The sequence below is a fragment of the Micropterus salmoides genome, unplaced genomic scaffold (assembly GCF_014851395.1).
Source record: "Micropterus salmoides isolate LMB-PRFRI ecotype aquatic unplaced genomic scaffold, ASM1485139v1 Ms_hic_scaffold_1, whole genome shotgun sequence".
Lineage (NCBI taxonomy): Eukaryota > Metazoa > Chordata > Actinopteri > Centrarchiformes > Centrarchidae > Micropterus > Micropterus salmoides.
The window spans coordinates 40,812,737-40,837,813 of NW_024040040.1; the positions used below are offsets into that span (position 1 = coordinate 40,812,737).

Below are 25,077 nucleotides of genomic sequence, written 5' to 3' on the forward strand. Positions count from 1 at the left end.
TAATAAATTCACAATGCGTTCCAATGTAGATGTGCATAATCTGTTAAAAAATAAGCTATATTTCATGTGCAGTGGAGTTATCTGCTCCTATGAATACCTGTTGCTAAATATTAACAGGGGACAACATTAGAGATTGAATTGGCGCTTGCTCCAGTGAAATTGTAGGGCTGGGAACTCCTTGAAACCCCCTCAAGGGCCCCCGAAAGTCCCCGCACCCCACTTTGAGCCACCGCCGCCTTGATGAAAAGATCCTTTCTGATGCAGAGGGTGACAGCACAGTTGTCTAGCATAACGCCCGCCTCCACAACACGTCAACCAATAAATCTAAACCTCCTTCCATTTTGAACCAATAATACGCGAGCCTCTCCTTAATCTTGCCCAATCAGTTTCGAGTACCGACTCCTCTTTTCACAGCCCCCGTGTCTGACCAATCAGGAGCGAGGCCGCCTGCGCAGATGGGCTGGGCGCGAGAATCGGCGGGATGGACAAAAATCATAACGCCGAACAGACGTACAGACAAGTGAGATAGAAACAGTCCGGAGAGCAGGCAAAGAAAGTGATGTGTTACTCTCTTCTACTTTATATCGGCTTTTATTTTGTGATATTGCCTTTTCGGAAACAAGTCCCGGAAGAGGACACAGCTTACGCGTTGCTTTGGAGAAATGTTATCGACGACGAATAAGGCTTCTACAGAGAGAGCGTAACTTTAATGTTATGGACTGTATATTAAGTTAGCTCACTGGCTAGCCGAAGTGTGCTAGCTAGATGCTTCTCAGAGGAAACCAGCGATGACTGACAGCGATTTCTATGGATAAACATCTATTAATGTGGGATTTTGTAAAGCTGCCAAACACAGGTTCGTCTTTGAAAAGGTTCAGTCATCCTACCGACTGTCATGGACAACGTGAAACCCCGCAGGTGGGTCTAAGCTATAATGCTGTTTCACCATCTGTTCACAGTCACCAGTGCTTCTTTGCACTTCTAGTAAAAATAACTAAATAAGATTGATTTTAGTCATGATTATCGTGATAATACAGTGTGAGCATTCACACTGCATGAGTTTTATCTATGGCAGCATGACGTACACTGCACGTGCACCTGCAGTCTTGCTGTAACAAGGTCCATCTACGGGAGTACCAACAATAGATACTTGATAATTAATAGTTAATAACCTACCTCTCCCAGTAGCCTGAAACATGTACCGGGATAGTGATAAATGTGCTGGAGACTTTAAGTAGAAATTTATTGATTCTAAATCCCGAATCACTATTGTTTTGTAAATGTTGTTGCAACAATACAGTTTAACCTGCATAATAGTTTGCTATGCGACAGAGGCGCAGCCCTTTGCCAGACAGCAGTTATGCAATAGCACCATACACAGATAAAAGCTGCATCAGATAAAATGTTTTCCATCCAAACATTTGTATTATCTGGTCTTCTTGGAGGACTGTGTTTCTGCCAAGAGAGACAAAAAGCCAATGGGTAAAAGTAGTCCAAAGCCCTTCTTTGTTTTTCAAAAACCCTACCTAAGAAAGTACCTGAGAAAACAAACAGATGTGCTGGTTTGTGATTAGACTTGATAAGGTATACTGACCCGTTAAATTATACTTTACTGACATACATAGGTGCAGAGTAATAATTATGTTTGCAATCAAGTGTTATAATTATTTATAATAAAAACACAATTAGTGGTGAAATGAGAATGATGAAAGTGAGTTAACTGATTCCTTAGTCATATATCAAGCTAAATTGCCAAACATTTGCTTGTTTCATTCTCAGTTTTATCTCATTCTAAAATAAATCTTTGGGGTTTTGGGTGGACGAAAAGAAAAGATGTGACATTGGTCTATGGGGAATCGTGATTGGTATTTTTTTTTACTATTTTCGGGCTATTTTATAGACCTAAGTAAACATGTAATTAAAAAAACAATCAACAGATAAACCAACAATGAAAATAATTGTTAGTTGCAGCTTTAGTGATGCCTGCATTAAGCTTGAATTAACTGTTGAATTAACTGTTTGTCTCATGCCCACCACATACTCCTCCCTGTGTTTACATCTGGAGAGAGATGGGTGGGTCTTTCGCAAGCAACTTAGGTTTTGACTTGGGGACCCAAATCCTGTATTTTACAGTATCCTATTTATTCGTTATGACCAATGAAATATTACTAATGCAGCAAACTCTGATGATGAATGTTTGGTGCATTGGTGTCTATTTGTTTTACTGCCACTGAGGCGTTCAGCTGATACTACAATTGTTCCTTTTGAAGCACATTTTAATGATATTCTTATTATTCCAAAGTGGGCAAATAATGTGTTAAACAAAATGCGAAGAGGTTACTAAAGTCTGCATGTTTTTTTAAACTTTCTGAACAACTGGACCGTTAGGACTTTGCCATTCCCCTGACCACACCCCAGAGCACCGCCTCCTCCATCTCAGTGACACACACACACACACCTCTTGAGGTGAAAGAGCCTGTTGATGTGGGATCGCCCCTTTTCCTCCAAACCCCTCACACCCCTCCTTCCTGTTCAGCCATAGGTTCAGACTCACTTCCCCACTTCTCTTTGCTCTGGTGGGGGAATCAGGCCACGCCAAAATTCAATTGCAATGTTCAAGTTTCCACACTGAAGAAGACCTTTCAAACGCAGTCTGGCAGGAGACCCGAGGAAAGCACTGTGTGTGTAGTAAAGTGTGTGCATGTGTGATCGTAAAGGTCTGCTGCACAGCAACAGCTCTTACGAACGGATTACTTAATTTCTCCTACATTTATTAAACTCTTCTCCATTGGCACAAAGAAAGTGTTGCCCAGCAGCAAGTTTTATGGGAACACAAAAGTACAGTGCTGCCTGCCAGCTTATTGTGTCAGTAGAGAGGAATTTTGTTTTCTTGTATGAATACAAGTTGTTTCTTTCTTTCCTTTTTATTCTGACATAGTTTTGCCAAAAGCTGGTGGTCCTCTAAATCTCTAAAGTGGAAGTCCTTTTGTACCCTTTCACTGTTATTATGTCTCACATTGAAACCCACCCGTTTGACAGTCCTATTCCTGTTTACATTTTTTAATTGATCTGTTATCTGAGTGTATATACTGTCTGACTGCAGTGTGAATGCAATATTAGTGATGCGTCAAAGCCAATGCTGTAGTATTTTTTTAGTTCGTTATCATCTATCACCTATAGTTTGTCACTTTTAGACTAAAATATTCTGAAAGCCTCTTGTAAGTGTCATCCATGGTTTTGTGTTTCCTTGTATTTCCTTGTCTTGCTTGTTTTGACTGTGACATTGAAAGAGTAGTTCTAGGAACTACCCACCTTGTTAAGCGTTTTGTATCTTTTCCTAGTACTCTCCTTTACACATGAGAGCATGTGCATTGGCAGGATGTCCTTTACAAGTAGAGGGATTTGCATGTTTGCATTTCCTTAGGCGTATGTTTTTAAAACTAATCAGGATACAGTTTTACTAAGTGTTTGAAATCCATTATAGAATGACAGAAACTAAAGTACTGATACAGGTGACTGCATTAACACTCACCAGATTTATATCACTGTTTCTGCTTATTCCTGACCTTATAAAGACACGTTTTGGCTCAATTTATAAAATCTGCTCTTCTTTTACTCCCTTTCCACATTATTTTTTAGCAATGATGAGGATGAAGAGCTACACTCCACAGACCCAGAGAGTAAAGACAAGAGCAAAGATAAAAAAACCCTGTGCAAAGTGAAGTGGTCCCGAGATGAGGTGAGTTTATCAGAGGCACAAGCAAGGTCTGGACTTCAGGGGGGTTTGTGGGTTATTTGAGTGCATGAAATGGGGACTTTTTTCTGCATGAGATGTGGATTTTATCTTGCAAATAAGGAGGGGTTTAAGTGTGTGCTCCACACATCTTAGGGGAACCTTAATAATTACTGTTATTTTATTCATTAATACAATGAAAGTGGACAACATGCTAATGTAGATGATGGAAGTCCCTCAGGAGGGATATTGTTTTCACTCTGTCTTTTTTTTTTCCTCCCCTCTTCCCAGGATGAAAAGCTGAAAAAACTTGTAGAGCAGCATGGAACTGACTCCTGGAAATTAATATCTAACTTTGTTCAAGTAAGTATGTAATGTAATGTGTCTGCATTGTGTAATAAGAGTACTGCTTTATGCCACATTTGTTCATTAATTAAGCTCATAATTAACAGCATTCCTCAATAGGATGTTACTAACAGTGATGGGAAGTCATGGGTGCAGTGACTGGCGAGGCTGATTTATTTCCCGCTGTTAGGAGTAGGTGTAACTGTGAGGTGTGTTGTAAGGAGGTGTTGTGCCTTGTGCCTCTGTCACAGGGGAGGACAGATGGCCAGTGTCAGCACCGCTGGCAGAAGGTGCTCAACCCAGAGCTGGTCAAAGGACCCTGGACAAAAGAGGAGGATCAAAAGGTAAGAGGAGCTGGGAGTTTCCTTTTCTGGCTAGAAAGAGGGATCACAAAATAGGTAAATAATAGGAGAGACAGAAGGAAGCTGTGGTGAGTGTGGAGAGCAGCTTAGTCTAAGTGAAAGAACACAATACAAACACAGATGCCACAATACAGAATGCGGTGTATCTTTTACCTTCAGACTAAAAGGGCTGTGCACATGCGCAAGCTTACTTCCCGCTAAAACTGTCTTTCCCTTCTTTTTTCACAAAATAAATGCTCCACTACATCATGCCTAATAAAACACAGACTTTCCAAGTAACTAGTTGAGAGCTCAGCCCTTCTTTGTACAGAGTGAAACTCTGATATCTTTCCCGGCTCCGGGTTGAATAATGCATTCCTTAAATGGGTCGTGATTCTTCAAGAATGGCGTCTCATTCCTCCAACATCTTGGCATCATAACAGAAACACAGACCTATCAGTAACAGCCTGGGCTGCCAACGATGACATCACAACATTTTTCCACCTTGAAAAAGCCAAACAAGCTGTGCTGCTGCTACAGTCAAAGCTCTCTAAACACAAGCACTGTTGTTGGCTATAAATGAGAAAAGTAGAAAGATGTGATTTCCTATTTTATGCAAACTTGTAGTTTGAAATTAATCCAATTAGGCCTTACATTAAATGAAAGAAGAAAGCACTACTAGAATATGCAGCAGTATACAGATTATAATTTTCTGATTTAGAAATAAAAACTGTCTACTAACGATCCCGTCTTTGGGGATGTTTGTGTAGGTTATTGACCTGGTACACAAATATGGCCCCAAGCGTTGGTCGGTGATCGCCAAGCACCTCCAGGGGAGGATTGGGAAGCAGTGCCGTGAACGGTGGCACAACCACCTTAACCCAGAGGTGAAGAAGTCTTCATGGACTCAGGAGGAGGACCGAATCATCTATGAGGCCCACAAACGGCTTGGCAACCGCTGGGCAGAGATCTCTAAGCTTCTTCCTGGACGGTAATACAATCTTGTGTGCACATTGCATATGTCTACTTCCAGTATGAGTCATGAAAACTGCTAAACTGTTACTGATCATCTCCCCAACAGGACGGACAACTCCATCAAGAACCACTGGAACTCCACCATGAGGAGGAAGGTGGAGCATGAGGGTTACCTGCAGGATGGCTCCAAGAGCTTCACTTCTTCTCACAGTGGAGTGAAGAGACGCCACCACAGGCCGTGTCCCACTCCAACAGAGCCCCAGCACTGTGATCGCAGTCCCCTGCCTATATCAGGACCCAACCAGGTCCACTTCCCTTCTGGACTCCACCCTATATGCTGTTTTGATTTCTTTTATTTGTTGTCTGTATTGCTTTTTATTTAAGCATGATTCTATGTATTTTAGATGGGGGGATGTCCTTATGATCCTCACAGTGGAAACTTGATGGACAATCTTCCAGATAATTCAGGCTTCTTATTGGTGAGTGTTTGTGGGGGTTTTTGCATGCTAGTGGGACAAACTTGTCACATTCTTTTTTTTTTGTTCTGGACTTTCTGTAGTTATTCTTGGGATTGCTAACTCTGGGCTTCAAATCAAATACTAGAATGTCCTGTTATTTTCACCTAACATTCAATAACATTTAAAAGGGCGTAGATCTGAAATGCTCCCGTAAATATATTATGTGTAAATCTTGTTTTGGTTTTGTCTGGTTTTCTTAACTTCTTCCTTTCCTCCTGTCCTCTCGACTTCTCCTCCCTGACGTTTGTTTATTTCAGCCATCCTGCCTGGATGATCCTGACAGAGAGCAAAGAATTAAGGAGCTTGAGCTGCTGCTTATGTCAGCAGAGAATGAAGTCCAACGACAAGTGCAGTGCAGAGGTCCATGTGTAAGAACACACTCTGAATGTGTGTTTGCATAGTCAGCATAGCCTGCGTGTGTTTGTAGCTTACATACACTGTAAAAAGTAAACTGTCATTTTTAATATTAAATCTTTTATTTAATTCAATATTGAGTCTTAAAATCAAATCAAAAAGAGATAAATAGAGAATATTATGAATTTTCATGAACCAGGTGTTATTTTCTACGCCTGACACTTGTTTATTGAAAACTCCTATATCCTCAGCGAACTTTTCTTTAAGGAAAAGAAGATTTTAAGACTGAAGACTAAATGACTGTGGACTTTTTGCAGTGTATACATGTGAAAACGAGAATGGCACACATGTATGTGTGTCTGTAGCCTGATTTGCTGTAGTGTTGCTATAGTAACTACCTTCCCCATCTCGCTACTCATCCAGACTGGCCTGAAGCTGTGCTTGGTAGCCCCCCCCCCACTCCCCACATTACCATCGTTCCAAACATGAACCTGCTCCCTTATCCCCTCCCGTCCTCACCCCCATATCCCACGCTCAGCCAGCAGTTTGAACCAAGCACTCTCCTCTGTCTATCCTGTTCCTGTTCTGTCTTTCACATTCAGTTCACTCCATTCATGTAATGTGTCATTCTTCACAGTCAGTTAATTGAATGATTGAACAGTGAAGATTGGCCTGATATGTTGTAGTATCACCAATAGGGGTGTGACGATATTTCTTGTTGAGGTGAAAAGCTGTCTCATGATATCAGCGTGATGGAGTCTGATGGTGAAATTAGCATAGAAGATGCCCCCCCGCCACTTTAAAATTGTTTGTGTGGCAGCATTTTGGGTACCCAGTGGAAAACAGTAAATGGCGATAGAGTGACAGACATGACACAAACAATATTTAAGCATATTGTACCCAATATCAAGTTTCATCTTGTGAGCTAAGTATATCGTCACACCCCTAATCACCAATGTTTTCCACATATTCCTAGTCACAGATCATTTTATGCAAATTTACATCTCACAACATTAAGCAAACTGCTGCTGGAGCCAGAGATCTAACCCCAGTGGTCTCTCATCCTGCCCCCTCAGAGTCTGGAGCAGTACTGGTCCGACGACGTGTCAGATGACACACTGACCACAAGTAGTAGCAGCCTAGAGGAGCAAGCAGAGAGGAGGCCCTGGAGGGGCCCTGAGATCCCCCAGGGACCTCCACCACAGCTTCCTGTCTCCCCCAGCAAGTTCCTGGCTGTAGAGGCCAGCACTGTGCTCTCTACCCTGCAGACCATACCAGAGTTTGCAGAGACCATGGAGCTCATTGACTCAGTGAGTAACAGAAGGAGCACTGCGCAGAACAAATGTATCTCAGTATGAATTTGTTGACTAAAAGTCATGAATGTATTAAAGATCTACTGTAGATGTGTTTTGCTCTCCAGGACCCTGCTGCATGGAGCGACATGGCCAGTTTTGACTTGTCAGAGACAGCGACACCGCCCAGGCACAACCAGGCAGGCTACACCACGCTCCTGCAAGAGAGGACAATTGACAATTCAACGGGCTACACAGTCAACACTCCGACTGCCATCTCCTGCCATGATAAGAGCTGTGCTCCATTTGGTGTGGGCAGTGTCGCCTCCCTGACTCCTATCACCTCATCCAAACCCACCCAGGCATCCACTGGGAGGAGGAGGAGAAGAGAGAGGGGTGAATCGTCTCCTTTGTGCAACAGGACCTGCTCCTCCTTTTTGGAAGATATCTCAAATTCTCCCAAGAAAACGCCCATAAAATCACTGTCATTCACCCCATCACGAGTAAATCTGTGTTTCTTTTTTCATTTCACCATAATCCTTGCCTCAGCTGACTACTTCCTCATAAAGTTGATATATTCTGTAGGTTGCATTGGTCATGTGTCTAATATGCTTTGTCTGTCTGTTTCCCCCAGTTCTGCAACATATCAGGGTCGGAGCATCTCAACCTGGATAACCCCGCCCTCACCTCGACTCCTGTGTGTGGACAAAGGTGTCTCCTCAACACTCCGCTCCAAAAAGAAACCACACTTAAGCACCAGAAAGAGAATGATGGGTAAAATATACACACACACATACACATATGTATGTATGTGTATATATATATATATATATAGAAGCAGTACACATCCCAAAAGAATTGGCATAAAAGCCAGAAGCTTGCTATGCTTTGTGGAAATTTTTATCTTAATTTAATGGGATTTTTAGGACAAGAGTACTCTGTGTATAATATTCTTTAATTACTTTCTAGTTTGCGGACCCCCAAATTCCGTAAAACAGTCATGAGTCCAACCCCAAGGACACCGACTCCCTTCAAAAATGCTTTGGCTGCCCAGGAGAAAATGCATGGGCCACTGAAGATGGAGGTAAGAGTTAAAATGTTGCTGTGAACAATTTACCTTTGTACTTACACACTTCATACTTTTATTTAACTGTATTTATGATATCTTTCTTATTTTGTAGAGTATATGGCTGTATGATCTTGTGTTTATATGTGTGTGTGTGTATGTATGTGTCCGTGCTTTCCAGCCACAGCCATTGGCATTTCTAGAAGAAGACATTCGAGAAGTTCTGAAGCTGGAGACTGGAGCGGACATTTTTAACAGAGCAGACATCCAGCCAGACTACAGAGCATGGAAACATAATGTATGTGTAGCAGGCACACTTCTTTTGCAGAAAGAAATTAATGAACTATACAAACCTGCTCTCTGTTATCTGAAGAAACAAATACACATATTACACACAAATACACACATTTTTAAATTTTACTTAACTCAATAATAGTACGTAAGTACAAACTACAGCTCTGTCCTTTGATTTTAGATTGATGGCCCAGCTAGAAAGGTGCGTAAGTCTCTTGTGCTGGACCCCTGGGCCAAAGACTGCCTAAACATCCAACTCTTCCAAGAGCAGCTCAACAACACACAAGTAAGTCACAATACTGGTTTAAAATCATTGGTTCACATCTTGTAACTGGATGGGCAAACTAAGTCAGTAACTACCACTGATTTGTACAAGTGTAGGTCATGTAACCCCTAAAAGAGCTACTCAGTCGCCAACAATAAGCAGGCAAATGTTGAGCCTTAGACAAAACTGTAAAATGTTACTTGAAATAAATTTCTAATAATAGATACTGAATTATATTCAGCATCGTCATCACTTGTATTTTTAATTGAGCTACTCCATTTATTGAACCTTATATTGCAGGTGCCAGATGAAAGTTTACTGACAAACTCTTCACTGATCACCACAATCCCTGAGCGAGAGGAGTGTAGCCATTCTTTGACTTCCGGCCGAGAGGATCCCCCATTAGTCCCCGTTCAGCCTCATCGCTTTACCAGCCCCCGGATGAAGAAGCTTCTTGCTACCCACAAAGCACCAAAGCACTCCACTCTACAGGTACGTGGTCTTTAAAAAAACAACAACGATGACGTCATGTGCATAAATGTTTTTTTTCCCCGTGCTGCTCACCAAAAAACTTCGTATTCTTAAAGTCTAACAAACCTTGACTACCTTCCTCATAAAACATTTGCAAATTTGCATTTACATCCATGTGTACTAGCTTGAAGTCTTCTTCCCTGCCTTTTGTGGTGCATTGTAGCATATCTGAGCGTGTTACTGCCACCTGTAGATCAGTGGAATAGATTGTGTGAAAATCATTTTCACAATGTTGTGCAGAATGAAGGGTAGGCTTCTTTGTCAGCCACTGGTAATTGTTGATTGCCTTATCTGCAGGTGAGTGACTGGGAAGCAGTTGTTTATGGGAAGACCGAGGACCAGCTGATCATGACAGAACAGGCACGTCAGTACCTGAACCCTTACCCGCCATCTGGCTCTACCTCAAGGGCCCTTGTGCTTTAAAGCCGTCCCCTTGCTGCGCAGGCAACACTACTACGCCCGTCCAACAACTAAAACCTCCACTGAAACCTGTAAGAGACAATCCAGTGAAGACAAATGATTTTCTTTTTCTTTTGAAGCAGAAATACCCCGCCAAGGACGTCCACAAAAAGGCACGGCTGCTGGTATTGTTTTCAACACATTTCTATGTCACTGGCCAAGTAGTTTTGTTGTTCATAGATCTGTTAATACACACAACCTGGCAACGTATAAAATTTTGTACAGATATGAAAAGGCTAGATTTTTTTCTGCACTAGACAGTAATGTTGAAACAACCTGCACATGAAGTAGGCGGTAGGAATAGTGTTTATTACTAGCAGTGGCTGCTTCTGAGTTTTATATTGTTAATATATATTGTTTAAATGACAAGAAACATTAATATAACGCTACTTATTGTTTATCTCCTCTAGCTTGTTTTGCTAAACTGCCCTATTGCTGTTATCCAAGAAAAAACACCTACATGCAAAATGTGTAGCTTTGTTTTTGGCACCTATGTATTTTAAAATCGCATCATGGGTTTTTTTAACATGACACACACAGTATAATGTTAACCGTTGCTTTTAAATTAGAGAAACAAAAAATGCATTTCCATGTTGTTGTTTTTTTTGGTGACAGCAGTGTTATATTCCTGAATGCGTATCCATGGTGATGTGAAGTTTGAAATAAGAAGCTGTCAGTATTGCACTACTGAGTTGATTTTGCTGCTGAGAAAAAAAGGAGCAGTGTTTTTAAGGGCAAACTGGATAGCACTTGTTATGGGGTTTTATTTAAACAACACGTTTCCTTTCCAAGGCCATAGTGTCTGTCAAGACATTGGTTGAATGTATTTCATTGCAATGTAAGAACCTCAAAAATGGAAGGGTACCTTAATGTTTATTTCTGTTTGTTTTATTTATTATCTGACAGCTCTAAAGCTTAGATATTAATATAAAATCGGACACCATGAGTTTTTAAGAAGTTTAACTTTGCTGACAAAACAGCCTAAAAACCCTCACTTGCTCTAAAGCAGTTCTCTCTGTAATAGAGGATCAATGGTCACCGTTGCTTCACTTTTCATATCGTCAGTGTTTTACAACAAGCATTTGGTCAAGAAGGATTTACGTTTTATGTGAAGGCTGTAGGTTTTATTTATTTAATGTCTACTAATTTATTTATTTCTAAAAAGTTTTAAGAAAAATTATTGAAGAATTTTTACTGTCTTTTCTCTTTCAAAATCGGGCTACCATTCAGTTTCATTACTCCAAGAAGAACATGCACTGCAACTAATTTTATGTTCATTTCTTTTCCTGATCAGGCAAGAACTAGCAAAGAATCATCATGTAGTTGTATCTGGTGATCTTGTAACATAGAGATAGGTCATTTCTTTCCTTTGATTCCTTCAATTCTTTGATTGTTCTTCGCTATTAGGTAGCAGGACTCCATCTCCAACCTCTAATCGTAGACAAATTGCACTTTTTACTAATCATTTAATTTTGTTCGTGTTGATCAGTGTTGGGCAGTTACTGTAATATTACTTTTCCCAGTAACTAGTAGTGTAATGGATTATTTTTCTAAAACGGTAATATTATTACAGTTACTAATCCAAGTAATGCTGCCTTACTGTGTTACTGAATGGGCCATCCTTGACGTGAGCGCACAACTGTGCAGCAGCTCAGCGGCACCAGACTTTGTTATTTCAGTCAGCTGTTAGCCAAAAAATAAAGAGATTATGAGGGTGAGAGGCGTTCTTTCCACAGCTGTAAGTAGTTACTGCCATTATTGTGTCACAGAGATTGTAAATTCTGTGCAACTAGTAAAAAGCTTTCAAACATGAACAATTCTACATTTAAATATTGAAGCATCTGCTAAAGCAGGACAGTAACAAGAAACTTATAGAAAAACACTCCGGCAGCTACTGACAGTGATGCTAAGACTCGACGGGAGAGAGTGGTGTTATAGTAACGTTTTGTAAAAATACTGAACACTGCTCTTATAAATAGGCTACATGAGCAGAAAAATAGCTTTTCAAAAGTTGGATTTACTTGCTTTACTTTTTTATTTCAGCCAGTGGCGTAAAGAAACGTTATGTTTTATAATTAAAAAAAAACATACTCCTTGCTGCTGTTATGAATATGATATTAGTTAAAAAGTCGTGAGAGACTGCTTTGAAAAAAAAGCAGTGTTTCCCATAAATCAGTATATGGGATAATTGTCAATGCTGACTGCCACATATTGATTTTCTATTTTTTTTACTAGGTGTATTTAAAATCCTAATTGATTGAGGAGCTGTATTGAGGAGCATATATTCGTGCAGCACCTCCTCTCGCTCGCTTCCTCCTCCCCCTCTCTCTTTCCAGGCACCACAGTTATGGTGTCATTCTGTGGGCAACACTGGAAAGTAATATAGTAATTACTTTTATCACCCAGTAATAAGTAAAGTAATATTACTACTTTTTGAAGAAGTAATAAGTAACTAGCAATTTCAGAGTAACTTGCCCAACACTGATGCTGATAATGTAGCTCTTGTCCTTTTTTGTGTGTGTGTGTGTGTGTGTGTGTGTGTGTGTGTGTGTGTGTGTGTGTGTGTGTGTGTGTGTGTGTTAGATGGTTGTCTCCCCGTTTTGTAATGAAAACTGACATTAAGATCATGCTGCTTGATTTTAACATGATTTCAACTCCTGTTCTGCAGAAATGTGTGCTCAAACACACTACATTAAAGCCTTACATTAAACTGGCAGATGGCTCTGGGAAAACAGCTAACACAGAGCGTAAATGCCTCCTGAAAGCAAGACCTCAAACCCCTACCCGCTCGCTCATTATTTGACACTGCTTAAGAACAAAATGCTTAAAATGTCATGTAAATATGCACATATTTGGGTGTGATTCTGAAGAAGTGTACTGCACTGTGCTTCCATGTTAACAGGCTGATTCACGTAACGCATCCAGAAACAAACAAAAAATCTATAATCTGCTGAAGTAACACTAAAAGCTATAAACGATCTTCTTTGTATTATCGGCATTAGTGGATCCAGTATTTATAGTTATAATCTGGATTATCCTGCATTAGGCATTTGAGTGAGAAAAAGAAGGGAATCTTGTCAGGGAGATCAAGTGGAAAGATCAGGAGTATATAATACACAGCTCTAAAACAGAAAGACTAACATCCACATAAGACAAGTGTATTTCAATCTGGTGGCTGAGATGTGTCGAATCTGTATATTATTGTGTTTTACGTTCTGTTTGTTGGTTTGACTTGAGTTTGTACATTTCATTCGTCCAAGTTGATAATTTTGTATGTTAACAACATTTGGCCGTGTAACAGCATAGGTTTTGAGGGAATTAAGTACATACACAGGATAGCAGCAGCTGTTATATACTACTGTAGTTATGCATGAGCAATACACAAGATGCTGGATTTGCTTTAATTGACGAGGTGAATCACAGATGAATACTCGCTCTAGATTTTGTAGCATTTGAAATCATAACCAAGGTACCATAGAAATCCTGCCAACTGTCTTTGTAACCATGTACTTAATTTGTGAAAAAAAATAAATGCATATGTTGAATGACGAGTGTCTACATTTTTCCATGTGTTTGAAATTCAGCAGAGTTTTCTCTCTCTGCCAAGAGCCACTGTACAAATTGTGTGGGTTACATGGTATTTCCCAAGTAATAAAGATTTCTGATGATCATTTAGATTTTCTGACATGCTCACAGCAGGCATAGCAACCTCTTGAGCACTTGCCAAAAACTGATTCCTTGAAAGCCATTTTCTTGAGGGAAGTGGAAATCCTTCACCGTTAAATCGTATTGTGATGCTTATCCCCAGGTGGTGTTGACAGCCATGCAGGTGAAGTGTTTGCTCTGGGGATTTACAGCTGATAGTGGTTTAGCTGACCCCCTGTCATGTGTGTATGTATATGTTGGGATGCTGTCAACTTGGCCTGGGGACCAGGGACACGAGCCCCCTCTACCAGAACAAGAGGCCTCTCCACAGGGTCAGCTGCTGGCCCTAAAGGGGCCCACTCACCCATGACTTAATGCCCCCGGGCTCCTTTGTCCTCGGGGCTGTTGGTTTTACAGGCCCATTCACTCAATTGCCCCCCAAATGGAGGGAGGCAAAGAACGTGACGACTTGTGCTGAAGGAGCAGCAGTGCACATGCATACAAACAATGTGCACATAAACACACGGGCACTGCATGCACGCCATGTCCACTTAATCAATCTGTCCTCCCTTTGCTGTTGTTCTTGTACAAGAGGGTCTTTTGTTCTTGCGTGACCCGCACTGAGAGTTCAAAGATGTCAAGGACCTTTTGCCTCTTAATTGGTTATTGGCAGCAGCCCCTACCCCTCATGCTTCATGCATGTATTAAAGGAAAGCAATTATTTGATTAAAGTGACTTACTGACATGTAGACACATACCTCGGAGTAGACTTGTTAGCTGTACAAAGCTGTCATTGTGAGATTTATTAAAGCTGATTTATATTTTCCATCTTTTTATTTGACTACACTGTAAAACTTGACATGCCAAAGTTTGCACCACCGATTTTTATTATCCAGTGCAGGTCGGCCCAGTATAGCTCCAGTCATTGCGTTAGCCATTAATGGCATGTGTTCATTTTTGTGTCTACCTTGTACACTGCAGACATGAAACAGAGCCTACAGGCGTTTAACCAAATCTCCCCTGCCTTCTTCCTCTGAGCACACACCCAAAAAGCAAACACACAACAACACACACACACACAAACACACACTGTTTGCCTTTGTGTATGCTAGACAGCAGATGGCAGTCCATTATTGGGCTGACAGAGTAGTCATCTGGCAGGCACCCTGTTACCCCCCCTCCCCCATTCCCCCCAAAGACACAGTACAACACAGCAAGGATTGGACACTTTTAGGCGGGAGAGTCCACAGCTCTGGGAGTGTGTGTGTGTGTGTTTGTGTGTGTGTTAAAATTGGACCCTGGCCTTTCCTATATAGGTCACTATTTCCACTTGTGTGTGTGTCAGTGCCGTGTGAGGTAAGTCAGGCTCCCACTTGTCTGGGGACTTGACATGAAGAAACACACACAGTGACCGTATCTATTACTTTATATGTATTACTTTTAACCACCTATAAGTGAGTCCCAATACACCACTTATAGGCACAGGTGAAAAAAGCAGCTGGTACCTTTAAGACAAGTGACATTTCTCCTTTTATACACCTCCTATTTATGCACATATTGTATATTAAATCTCATTAAGGGAAGTACACATACTATCTTTTTTTTACGTCCTGTCATGTGTCATCATCCAAGGGGTCAGAATTTTAATGTGCAAGATTCTCAGTAATTCCTTTCCTGTATTTAAAACTGAGAGTCACATGCTGAAGATAAGCTGTAAACAGTAACGGCAGTTGAAAGGCCCACTCAAATATTCTTCTCATGAATCAGAGTTTGCTCAGAGCTGTCTCTTTGTAATATTTACACCCTTCCCTGTGCAAGACATGCAGCTGAAACACTGGCCCCAGAGTGACTGCCTCCTACAGCCTTTATTACAAAGGATTTTACAACAGTGAATATCAAACGGTGGGGGATGAGGAGGAGTGTGTTTTCTCTATGGAGGTCAAGGCCAAAGTTAGGATTAGGTTTGGTGTTTGTTCCTCTGGAAGGAGGTAATCTACATCCCACCCTATAGAGATCCCACTATGGGGGCATGCTGGGAGGCACCACAGAAGAAGAAGACTACATGCGACGTCTGAGAGCTTTTATGTTGCTGGGGAAACCAGCACAATCCCTGGTCCTTTGGCAAGGCTTTCAGCAGGCCTCAATCACACTTCCTTTCGCTTGAGAGAGTTTTTCTCCCCTACTGCACTGTTAAGGAGGGAGGCCCAGTGTGTTGAAAATGAACAGGAGCTGAAGTATGAGGTAATACACTCAGGCATGTTTCCACAGAAATAAAAAGATGGTAGCCAGCAAGGGTTTACTGGTTTTATAATCATAATTGTTAATGTGCACATTAAGCAGCCAGATATATACATATTAACAGATTCACGTGAGCAGATGAAGTTGTAATTATATTCCAAAGCATAAGCCTGGCATTTGATCTTGCTGAAAAATGAGGCAGAAAACAGCAGCTGCTCAGCTCTCTGTACATCCAAACTTTCAGGCCACGCCCCCATTAGTGATGTCACATCAGGCATAGTCCATCAGAATTAATGGGCAAAACTCCTTCTGTGACATCACTGATTCAGGTTTGGTCTCTTCCTTCTGAAAATGCATCCGAGATGAGAATATCTGATTAAGGTAACGAGTACCTGCCCACATCAGGATATTCAGGACTGGTGTTTTTATATTTTATTGAAGTTACTATGTTCACCCACATACTCCCCCAAAGCAGCCTCACCAAAGTGGACTCAGCTCAGCCACCCAGGACAAAGAGGAGGGCCTCTTAGTCGCCCTCGAAGGCCCCATTGGTGGCTCCCTGGCATTCACTCTTTTTCCGGCACTTTGACAAGATCCTGTGGAGCAGGCTTGGGGATCTGTGTGTCTGAGGTTGGGAGGCCACAGGCTGAGGCAGAGGGATCTGGGGCCTCCGCACCAGGAAAGGGCCCCTGCTCTCGCCTTGGCTCCCATCCAGCACCACTCCTCCTCCCCTCCCTCCTCCATCTCCTCTGCTCCCCCTCCTGAGTGCCTGCAGAATGTGTCCACTGGGGGACAAAGAGGAAATAACAAACACAAAGGCCCTGTTTATTCCTCATGACCCAAATTCCTCTGCTAGCAGACAAGACAGGCATGAAGTTGTATGAGGGCTCTGTGTGGTGTGTGTGTGTGAGTGTACGAGAGCAAAGTTCAGTGGCATGCTGTCCAAAATAAATGCCCCCTACGGTCAAATAAACTGCAAGAGAGATACAGTATCCTATCAAACAATGTTTGTTGCAACACTGAATCAAACTGAACAAAAAAGTCATTTCATATTTGACAACCTATCATAAATATTCATCAAAAGATTTTGATTGCGTGGTCAAACATTTTCATACTGTTAGATGGAAAAGTACAAAGTATTTTCTTTCCCTCCTGCTCCTCTTTGGCTTTAATGAGATGCATTGCAGAGAGATGGGATTGACTAGCTTGTGTGTGTGTGTGTGTGTGTGTCTGTGCACTCCTGCATATATGTGTGTGTGTGTTTGGGGGGGGGGGGGTAGTAATCAGTGTGCTTTGTCAATTAATGAGGGACGAGAGAGGCCACCTGTTCAGGGGCGCTGGGCGGAGAGCAGTGGGATGGGATTTGGGGATGTGTGGGGGTTCGGTGGTGCAACAGCTGCTAGGTGCTGGGTGTGTGCTAGATGTGTTGATGTGTATGCATGCGTTTGTTGCGGGTGGGGGGAATATGTGTATATGTTGTTATGGCACTTACTTTCCATGTATACTGCGTACGCCTAAGTCGTTGTCACAGGCTGAGCTTCTCAGAGATAAACTCCTTCGTAGGGCTCTCACCTGAGAATAGGAACCATTGAGTGTGTTTGAGTCCAAAGCGTCAAAACAGACATCCTGAAATAAGCTGTACACTTCCTCTGGCACCTTCTCTTATCTGGTACTTGTCTACTTGTTAAATCACAGTAGACAGGTTTTATTTGGCCTTAATTTACTTCTTTAGACAGTAGCAGTGCAGAAATGTAAGTTTATTTATTGTGTTTGATTGAACATGTCTTCAGGACATGTTATGGTAAAAAACACATTATTATTATTAATGAATAATATAATTATCTTATTATATTAGATCAGACATTTTATCTATAAGGACTTTGATTATATGCAACAAAATAAACTAAACTAAAACCAAAACATTGCCATTGAGAGCTTTAAAAATAGACATGAATAAAGAAGTTGGCGTTGTTGTTGTATAGTCCTGAAAAGTCTGCTTTAACGGTTTAGTATTTCTTTCTACCTTTATTGATATTGGGTATTCCAGTGATTTATGCAAGGACTGACTTTTAGTCTCTAGCAGTGTTCAAGTGCTGAAAACACAATATACAACATTTCCCATAATGCAACTCAAATAACATCTTTGATCAAATGCCCACTTATTTCTAACACCACAACTCCAGTTTGCAATGCAGGCCTTTGGATAGAAATGTTTGTCAAGCCAAATCTGAGATTATTTTATCCAACTTTTAAAAAATCTCCCACAGAAGACACAACTGTTTCCAGAAGTTGAGTAGTACTCCTCGTGACAAATAAACTGAACTCCATGTGCAAAATCTGTGTAAACTGTGTAAAGATGTAAAAGAAAGTCTTTAGATGTTATTTATTAAGACCCTTTGCTCACAGTAAGAAGCTGATTTAGAAACTAGAGTCTTTAAAACCTGCACTGTTGTAGAAGGGCAGAATAAGAAAGAATAGAAAGTGCATTCTGCCTTCTGACATTAAGCAGCAGCATCAACACAGTCCAGCAATGCTGCATTGCTGAGCTCATTCAGGCAGCCAACCAACCTGGCTCAGCTCCATCACACAGGAGGCGGGGAAGTAGCCCTGTTGGCCGCCCTGCAGCCGCCCAAACCACCTCTCCTCCTCATGTTTGGACAACACCAGGATGACGTCACCTGGAGAGAGCTCCAGCTCATCTGGCCACTGGGGCCTGTAGCTGTACAGCACCACCATCTAAAGGACAGAGGAGGACTTACAGCCAGTCAATTGTTTTTCAGATTGCAAGACACGCTTTCAAATTGTACACAGAATTTAGAAAAAGGTACATTTTATTATTTTATTCCTGTTTTGTTAATACTGATAAAAAGCTGTTGTGACTGTCTACGTCTTCTCTGCAGTCTACAGGTCCGACTCATGGAGAGGATTATGTGTCAAGACTCAGAGACTAACTACAGTGCAGTGAAATAGAAACCCACAATCTGGGTCTCATCTTCATTATCTGTTCTTCCTAAATATGGTGCAAGCTTGTCAGAGGAATTAGATAAATTAAACACATAATGGAGCTACAGGAAATTGATTGACCTTACATGACATCAATGTCAAACTCATATCAATCAATCTCCAGTGCATAGAAGGAAACAAACCCATTTCGTTATCAGCTTTGATTCATATTTCTGCTTTTTAAGACCTACGTGATGTCAAAGCACTGACCTACAGCTAATGGTACATTTTATTCCTGTATAATAGGTGGATATTTTAATTAAGGAGAATGTTTAACTTGCCTTTTCAGCTTCTGCTCTGTATCGATACCTCCCTGTAAACCATTGAGAGTGGAAATGAATCAGCAAAAAAGGTTAGTTTTATAATTTGTCATAGCTGCAAATGTGCATAAGAATGTCTTTACAAAACTGCATGTTCGTGAGTATCTCTACAACCACGACAGCCCACAGGTAGAGATAACAAAGCATCTACCCCATTATTTATTAATCATCTGGCACCGATATGCCACCTTGCTCTCACTAAGCATGTAAATAATGACATGCTGCGCCACACTTTGCTGCAGATATGATTCCACTCACCTTGAGGAGCAAGGACAGTGGTGAAGACTTCAAAGTGTTCATTGCTGTGCATGTAGATGCGCTGCATGTTGAAGATCTGACACTTGCACACGGACCGGAGCTCCTGCACTGTCTCTGCACTACCTTTAAATAAATGCAGCTCACTAATCCACTGCAGCACTGACTGGAGCTGGACACAAGCAACCCTCCAAGGGTTCTTTATACAGTATGTGGGTACAACACACAGGCATGTACAGCACAAGAAAGTAGACAAATACAATCTAAGTTTATGGCATAAAAGTGTTTATTTTTAAGATTACATTCACCAGACACAGATTAATTTTTCATACTTTTCTGCTCAGCAATGGAATAAAAGGCGGTCTTGATGTGAGAGATCACGCTTGACCACCTCATCTTCATGCCAGCGCCTATTGTTCTTTGACCATCTGGTCACACGCGAGGGAAGTTTAAAGGCCGCTGCCACTGCTTGCCGGACGTGGGTGAGAATTCATAATTTTACCTCGCCAAGAGTACTTGATTGATTTAGGGTTATTGACTGTGTCCCATTTTCCAGTGGCCTGGGTGAGCAGAGACAAAGATGAATGGGCTTGGGACGGGGTGGCGGACTGCTCAACAGATGGTGATTGAACCCCCCCCCCCACACACACACACACACACCTCCCCTCTCCCGCTCTGGTGCGATGGAGCTTGGCTGTGAGCTTGTGTCAGCGATTAAAAAGCATCCATCAATAACATGAGAGATCACTCAGGCAGACAATCATATCCGAGCGATGGAAGCTCCAACCATTATAAAAATGACATGTCATGAACTTTAACTGCAGACTTAATTTTACTTTACTTCCTATAACAAATCTATTTAGAATATAGGTGCATTTCATTTCCCCCAATTCATTGCAATCGACGTCAACAGGAAATAAGGTTGAAATCCTGTCAGGAGGGCTGTGAATTAGATTAGTGAACTGTTGAGGTAACACCTGTAAATGGACGAGACAACTAGTAAACCTCATCATCTTTGGCCTCAGTAGTGCTGCAAAACACTTGATTGGACTGCACCCCCTCTGGCTGGAAGAGGAGTCTCTTTCTAAACAGGTTGCACATTAAATCTCCTGTAGAGAACAATTTAATATGTTCACTGATAATAGAAAAATTGTACTTACAAGTCTATTTAACAGATTTTTATATACTTAGGTTGCATCCAAATGTACTGAAGGAGCTTATGTAACGTAGCAATCTTCAACTCTTCTCACTGCTCCTAAATCAGTGTGATGCCTTCAGTCTAGACACCAAAGCCAAAGCAAAGCCTTTACATAACCAAAAATTTAAAACAGTTAAGCTGCTTAGAAATGTTTACGTCTAGCAAGGTTGAAAATACATGACCACCTCCATGTTCAAACGTGTATCTGTTAGGCCAAACCAGGGCAGCTATTATAAATGCACAGAAGAAGCTGTTGCAACTTGCTGCAGTTTCACATGATTTAATACAAATGAAGTTCTTTTATAGTAGGATTGGGTGAAATATATGACATGAAACATTATACATGTGTAAATCATTAGAGACTCATCCATTTATACAAAGATATATAGCCTACCCCTTAAATATCATTAATAAGATCATTACTTATGGCAGTGTAAAATTCTGACGGTGGTGAACGCTTAAAACCAGTGGCATCGAGGTGTAAAGCGTGACGGAAAAATGAGCAGCATCTAAGATTGTTTTCCAGAGCGCTGATTTTTACTAGCGTCCATAAACAAGTTACAAAAGTTTCACAACTCTCACAAAACATGCAGCAGTCTGACGGGTGTAAACGACTCCAGCACAGATGCCACCCAACCTGACCATCTAACACACTACGCTGCTTCCCCACCTGGCTTTTACACCTACGGTCTCTACCAACACCGTACAGTGAAGGGCACAGACACTCCCACGATAACTTGTTACTTGTAAAAAATGTTTACAATTTACCTTACCAATATTTCTATATACAGAATACAAATGACTATTGCCTACTACTGATGAAATTAAATGCATAGTAAAATGAAAAAATACCAAATAAAAGTCAAACTTGACAAAAAAAACTCTACCCACTCCCCTGTCCTCCCTGACCACTTGGTTCAGCCTAACAAGGTAATTGACAGTCCTGAGGCTGAATGCGCATGTGTGCGCTCCATGAAAAATACGCCCCGGAAGTACACATCGTTGTAGGGGTTCCCAAAATAAAAGCACAAGATAACTAAATTGAACTTCGTGTATTAGTCTGTTTTGTGTGTCTTTTTTCACCTTAGTGAAAGGGGGGATGCTTTATAGCTCCCTCACAGATAATATTGGATTTTTATGAGCATTTTCGCATCAATTTTAACCTTGATTTGTCAGGTCTTTAATTACATTTTTAATCAGCCCCCTCAAAAGATTCTGCTACAAGATTATTTTATCCATAACCATTTTCGAAAACTGATTTCTCAGAAAATATACTTTATAATGATGTACAGTACTAATCAAAGGTTTAAATTTACATTATTTCTCAGTTTTGCTGATCTAAACTTTGTTTTTACCTTCTTTGGTAATTCTGCAGCAATGGAAGTAAATGAAGCCTTGAAAGTTGATTCAAAAACAAATTTCTACAGCTGTTCCAGTTTGTAAACACCTTGGAACAGCCTATGTAAATACACCATCAGAAGCTTTATTAGTACAATATTGCATCCAAAAAGGCAATTAACAAAGGAAGACAGACCAGCTGGTCATTGGTTGATCCTTCAGTGAAATAATGAACACAACTCCCTAATTTAATTGTTAATTTCTGAAAATGTCTGTTTTGGTGACAAACATTTTTAACTTTGGCAGTTTGCTTCATACTTTTGTACCATTAAAGGTTTTTCACTGGACTGGAACTAATTGGGACTGTACTTTGGCTCAGTTTTTAAGAGCGCTTCCATACCCAGAGCTCTTACTGCACAGAGCCAGCCGGACTTGTTAAACTCTTAGCTTTTAACACATTGCATTGAATTGCACGGTCAGTCCTCGGAATATGAGCTAAGAGTTCATGCTAATCCCTTGACATACAGACTAATAAACTTACGTACTTACGTCTGGAGAATATCATTAGTAGGCCGGGCATCTCCGTATAGCACCACAACGCTATATCTATAAATGGGAAGTTGTGACACGTTTCACCTTTTATCAAAAAAATCTGCAACTCCTGCAATTTGATATTGCACTTTCCTATATTGCAATTTCGCTAATATTTCAATTAATTAGTCAGCCCTCCTCTACAGCATTTTAAATATATTTCTTGTATTGTGCACTTCTTTTCTTTGAGTGAATACATTCAATATTTGTTGGTGTAATACTATTAATTACACCTGTGACTTTCCTGCATATAGTTTTGAATTTCTACAATTTTGCCTTTAATTAAAACAGAGAAACACAATCACCTGATTTTTAATTTGGGCTGCAGTTTGTAATTTGCCATTAATATTACACATATTAAATCAGTGAGCCTCCATGAATGCTGGGACAGATATTTACAGTTTTGATGACAGATTAAACTAACAGTGAAAGAGCCACAAAAACCCTGGACAGTCCCAACAAGCCACCCATAGTCATTTCATAATGCATCGTTTCAGTCCAGTCCAAGGATGCCAAGGCACAAGGATCCAGGAGGTTTACAGTCCTCAGTGCTTCCCAGGTTTGCCTCTCCTCTTCCCTCCTCCAGCTTTTCCTCCTCCTCCAGCCTTTCCTCCTTTTCCTCCCTTACCTTTCCCACCTTTTCCTTTGCCTTTTCCTGACATGTTGCCTTTGCGTCCTTTCTTCCCTGCGCCCTTCTTGTATTTAGCCGCGGCCTCCTCTCGGTCCTCCTCTCTCATCTGTTTATTCACAGCCTTGGTGATGTCCAGCTTGGGCTTCTTGCTGTCCATCATTTTCAGGAGCTCCAGCTGCTTCTGCTTCTCGTTGGAAAAGTCACCGATGAGGGGATCAAACTTCCTCCTCTTGCCTGTGTTCTTTGGCGGCTTCTCTTTGGGCAGGCGGTCCTGGAACCTCCCCGCGGACGCGGTGGAGGTTTTGGCCACGCTCGCGGCTCTGGTCAACTCGTCTTTGGACTGCTGGGCAGTGGGGGTGAGTCCCACCCCTGGCACTTTGATCTTCTGCGCCCTGGCAATGTTCTTCAGCCGGTTGAACTCATTTTTGGCCACTCTCTCCTTCTTGGCTTTGGCGCGTTTGGCGAACTGGTCCTCATTCGGGTCTGCGGTCTCCGGGACCTCAATCAGCCACTCCTTGGTGTCGTCTTTGGCCCTCTTGTAGCCCCAGCGCCTCTTCCACTCCTTCGCAGTTTCATCCCAAACCAAGTTGGTCTTCTTCTTCTTCTGTATGCCCTTTAGCTTGGCAAACTCTTCCCATTTTGTAGGAGGTTTCGGCCTCGGAGGTGGTTTCTCTCTGGGCAGCGGGGTCGCCGGGTCGCCTAATTTGACCACTATCGCCTCCTCGACCCTCTCCGTGGGCTGTTTCCAGATCTCGTTGATGAGCAGCTGCGTGTTGTCACGAGCTAACGACCGCAGGAAGTCCTCTTTCTTCTGCTTCTTGAACTCCCGGGACTCGATGCGGTTTTTGTCACACGCCAGCAGGTTGCCGATGTCAAACTCCAGGTCCAGCTCTTTCTGGACAGAGATACTTTTCAGTTTCTCTGCCTCTTCTTGCGCTGCGTTAGCCAACAGCTCTTCCACACTGCACGCCGCCATGTTGGTCAGTGCTGTTAAATGCTCCACACGTGTGGAGGAGAAAAACACATTTTATAACTTCCGGGTCACATTTAGCGTGGGGGAAGTTCCGCCTGTGGCCACTAGAGGGCGACATTGTTCCACTTCATTTTATTCTGTTCCCGTCTTTCTGAATTTATTTTTTAATTCATCATTTTAACAGTAACACACTGACATGTAACTATTATGCAGGAGATAATCAATGAAGCAGTGAGCTATAAAATGAATACAATAATAAATAAAGATACATACAAAAAGGAAACAATAAAATAAATTCATAAATTACAAAGACAAATATAAAAAGGTAAAGACAAGGGCCATCTGTTTAAATAATCTTAAAGCTCTATTCTAGACTTGTTTCAAGACATCTACTTTGATCTAAATCTACTCCTTCCCCCCTAAGTGATTAATTCAGAATATGCAAATATTTCTTATGTCAAATTTTACCGTTTTCTGGTCTTTGGTTCATTTTGTCAGATAAGAATTCTCAAAACTCCTTGTCCAGAATCCACATCATCTTGTCAGTTGTGCACACCATAAAAGCAATATCTCATTCTTTTGAAGAAATTGCAAAATGCTTTGACACATTTATGCAAATGTACCGCTGTTTCCTACATTATTAATCGCTTATGTCATGTGGATCACAGTGTATTATGCTGGTTCTATGTTGAATAGTCTTACCCCCCAAAAC

The 25,077-nt window shown here is 41.4% G+C and overlaps 3 protein-coding genes across 5 annotated transcripts; 1 reads left to right on the forward strand and 2 right to left on the reverse strand.

Moving 5' to 3' along the window:
* The first annotated feature begins 526 nt into the window (after positions 1-526).
* Positions 527-13,718, forward strand: mybl1 (v-myb avian myeloblastosis viral oncogene homolog-like 1). Of its 3 annotated transcripts, none has more exons than XM_038727780.1 (16): positions 527-918; positions 3,640-3,739; positions 4,025-4,096; positions 4,330-4,422; positions 5,190-5,410; positions 5,501-5,699; positions 5,799-5,873; positions 6,170-6,280; positions 7,343-7,576; positions 7,669-8,061; positions 8,193-8,332; positions 8,528-8,642; positions 8,806-8,922; positions 9,100-9,204; positions 9,484-9,675; positions 10,012-13,718. In XM_038727780.1, exons 1-16 carry the CDS (start codon positions 896-898, stop codon positions 10,135-10,137), a joined length of 2,316 nt encoding a protein of 771 aa, XP_038583708.1. In that variant the 5' UTR covers positions 527-895; the 3' UTR covers positions 10,138-13,718. The 3 variants fall into 3 exon arrangements, with proteins under 3 accessions (XP_038583708.1, XP_038583716.1, XP_038583722.1); XM_038727788.1 differs by having other exon boundaries at positions 7,687-8,061; XM_038727794.1 differs by lacking the exon at positions 6,170-6,280.
* Positions 13,719-16,108: 2,390 nt separating this feature from the next.
* On the reverse strand, positions 16,109-18,792 carry LOC119883296 (SH3 domain-containing kinase-binding protein 1-like). The gene is made up of 3 exons (XM_038693914.1): positions 18,625-18,792; positions 17,549-17,628; positions 16,109-16,841 (listed from the first exon to the last, which is right to left on the reverse strand). Exons 1-3 carry the CDS (start codon positions 18,790-18,792, stop codon positions 16,583-16,585), a joined length of 507 nt encoding a protein of 168 aa, XP_038549842.1. The 3' UTR covers positions 16,109-16,582.
* Positions 18,793-23,057: 4,265 nt separating this feature from the next.
* On the reverse strand, positions 23,058-24,395 carry rrs1 (ribosome biogenesis regulator 1 homolog). The gene has a single exon (XM_038727804.1). It carries the CDS (start codon positions 24,366-24,368, stop codon positions 23,307-23,309), a length of 1,062 nt encoding a protein of 353 aa, XP_038583732.1. The 5' UTR covers positions 24,369-24,395; the 3' UTR covers positions 23,058-23,306.
* Positions 24,396-25,077: the final 682 nt, after the last annotated feature.

Bases quoted from the DNA above. Each gene is read 5' to 3' on its own strand.
- rrs1 (XM_038727804.1), bottom strand. From the start codon at position 24,368: ATGGCGGCGTGCAGTGTGGAAGAGCTGTTGGCTAACGCAGCGCAAGAA.
- mybl1 (XM_038727780.1), top strand. From the start codon at position 896: ATGGACAACGTGAAACCCCGCAG. The intron at 4,423-5,189 runs GTAAGAGGAGCT...ATGTTTGTGTAG, and splicing joins CAAAAGAGGAGGATCAAAAG to GTTATTGACCTGGTACACAA. The intron at 6,281-7,342 runs GTAAGAACACAC...CTGCCCCCTCAG, and splicing joins TGCAGTGCAGAGGTCCATGT to AGTCTGGAGCAGTACTGGTC.
- LOC119883296 (XM_038693914.1), bottom strand. From the start codon at position 18,792: ATGGTGGTGCTGTACAGCTACAGGCCCCAGTGGCCAGATGAGCTGGAG. The intron at 17,629-18,624 runs GTTGGTTGGCTG...TCCTATTCTCAG, and splicing joins GTGTGATGGAGCTGAGCCAG to GTGAGAGCCCTACGAAGGAG. The intron at 16,842-17,548 runs GTAAGTGCCATA...TTTGTCCCCCAG, and splicing joins GTACGCAGTATACATGGAAA to TGGACACATTCTGCAGGCAC.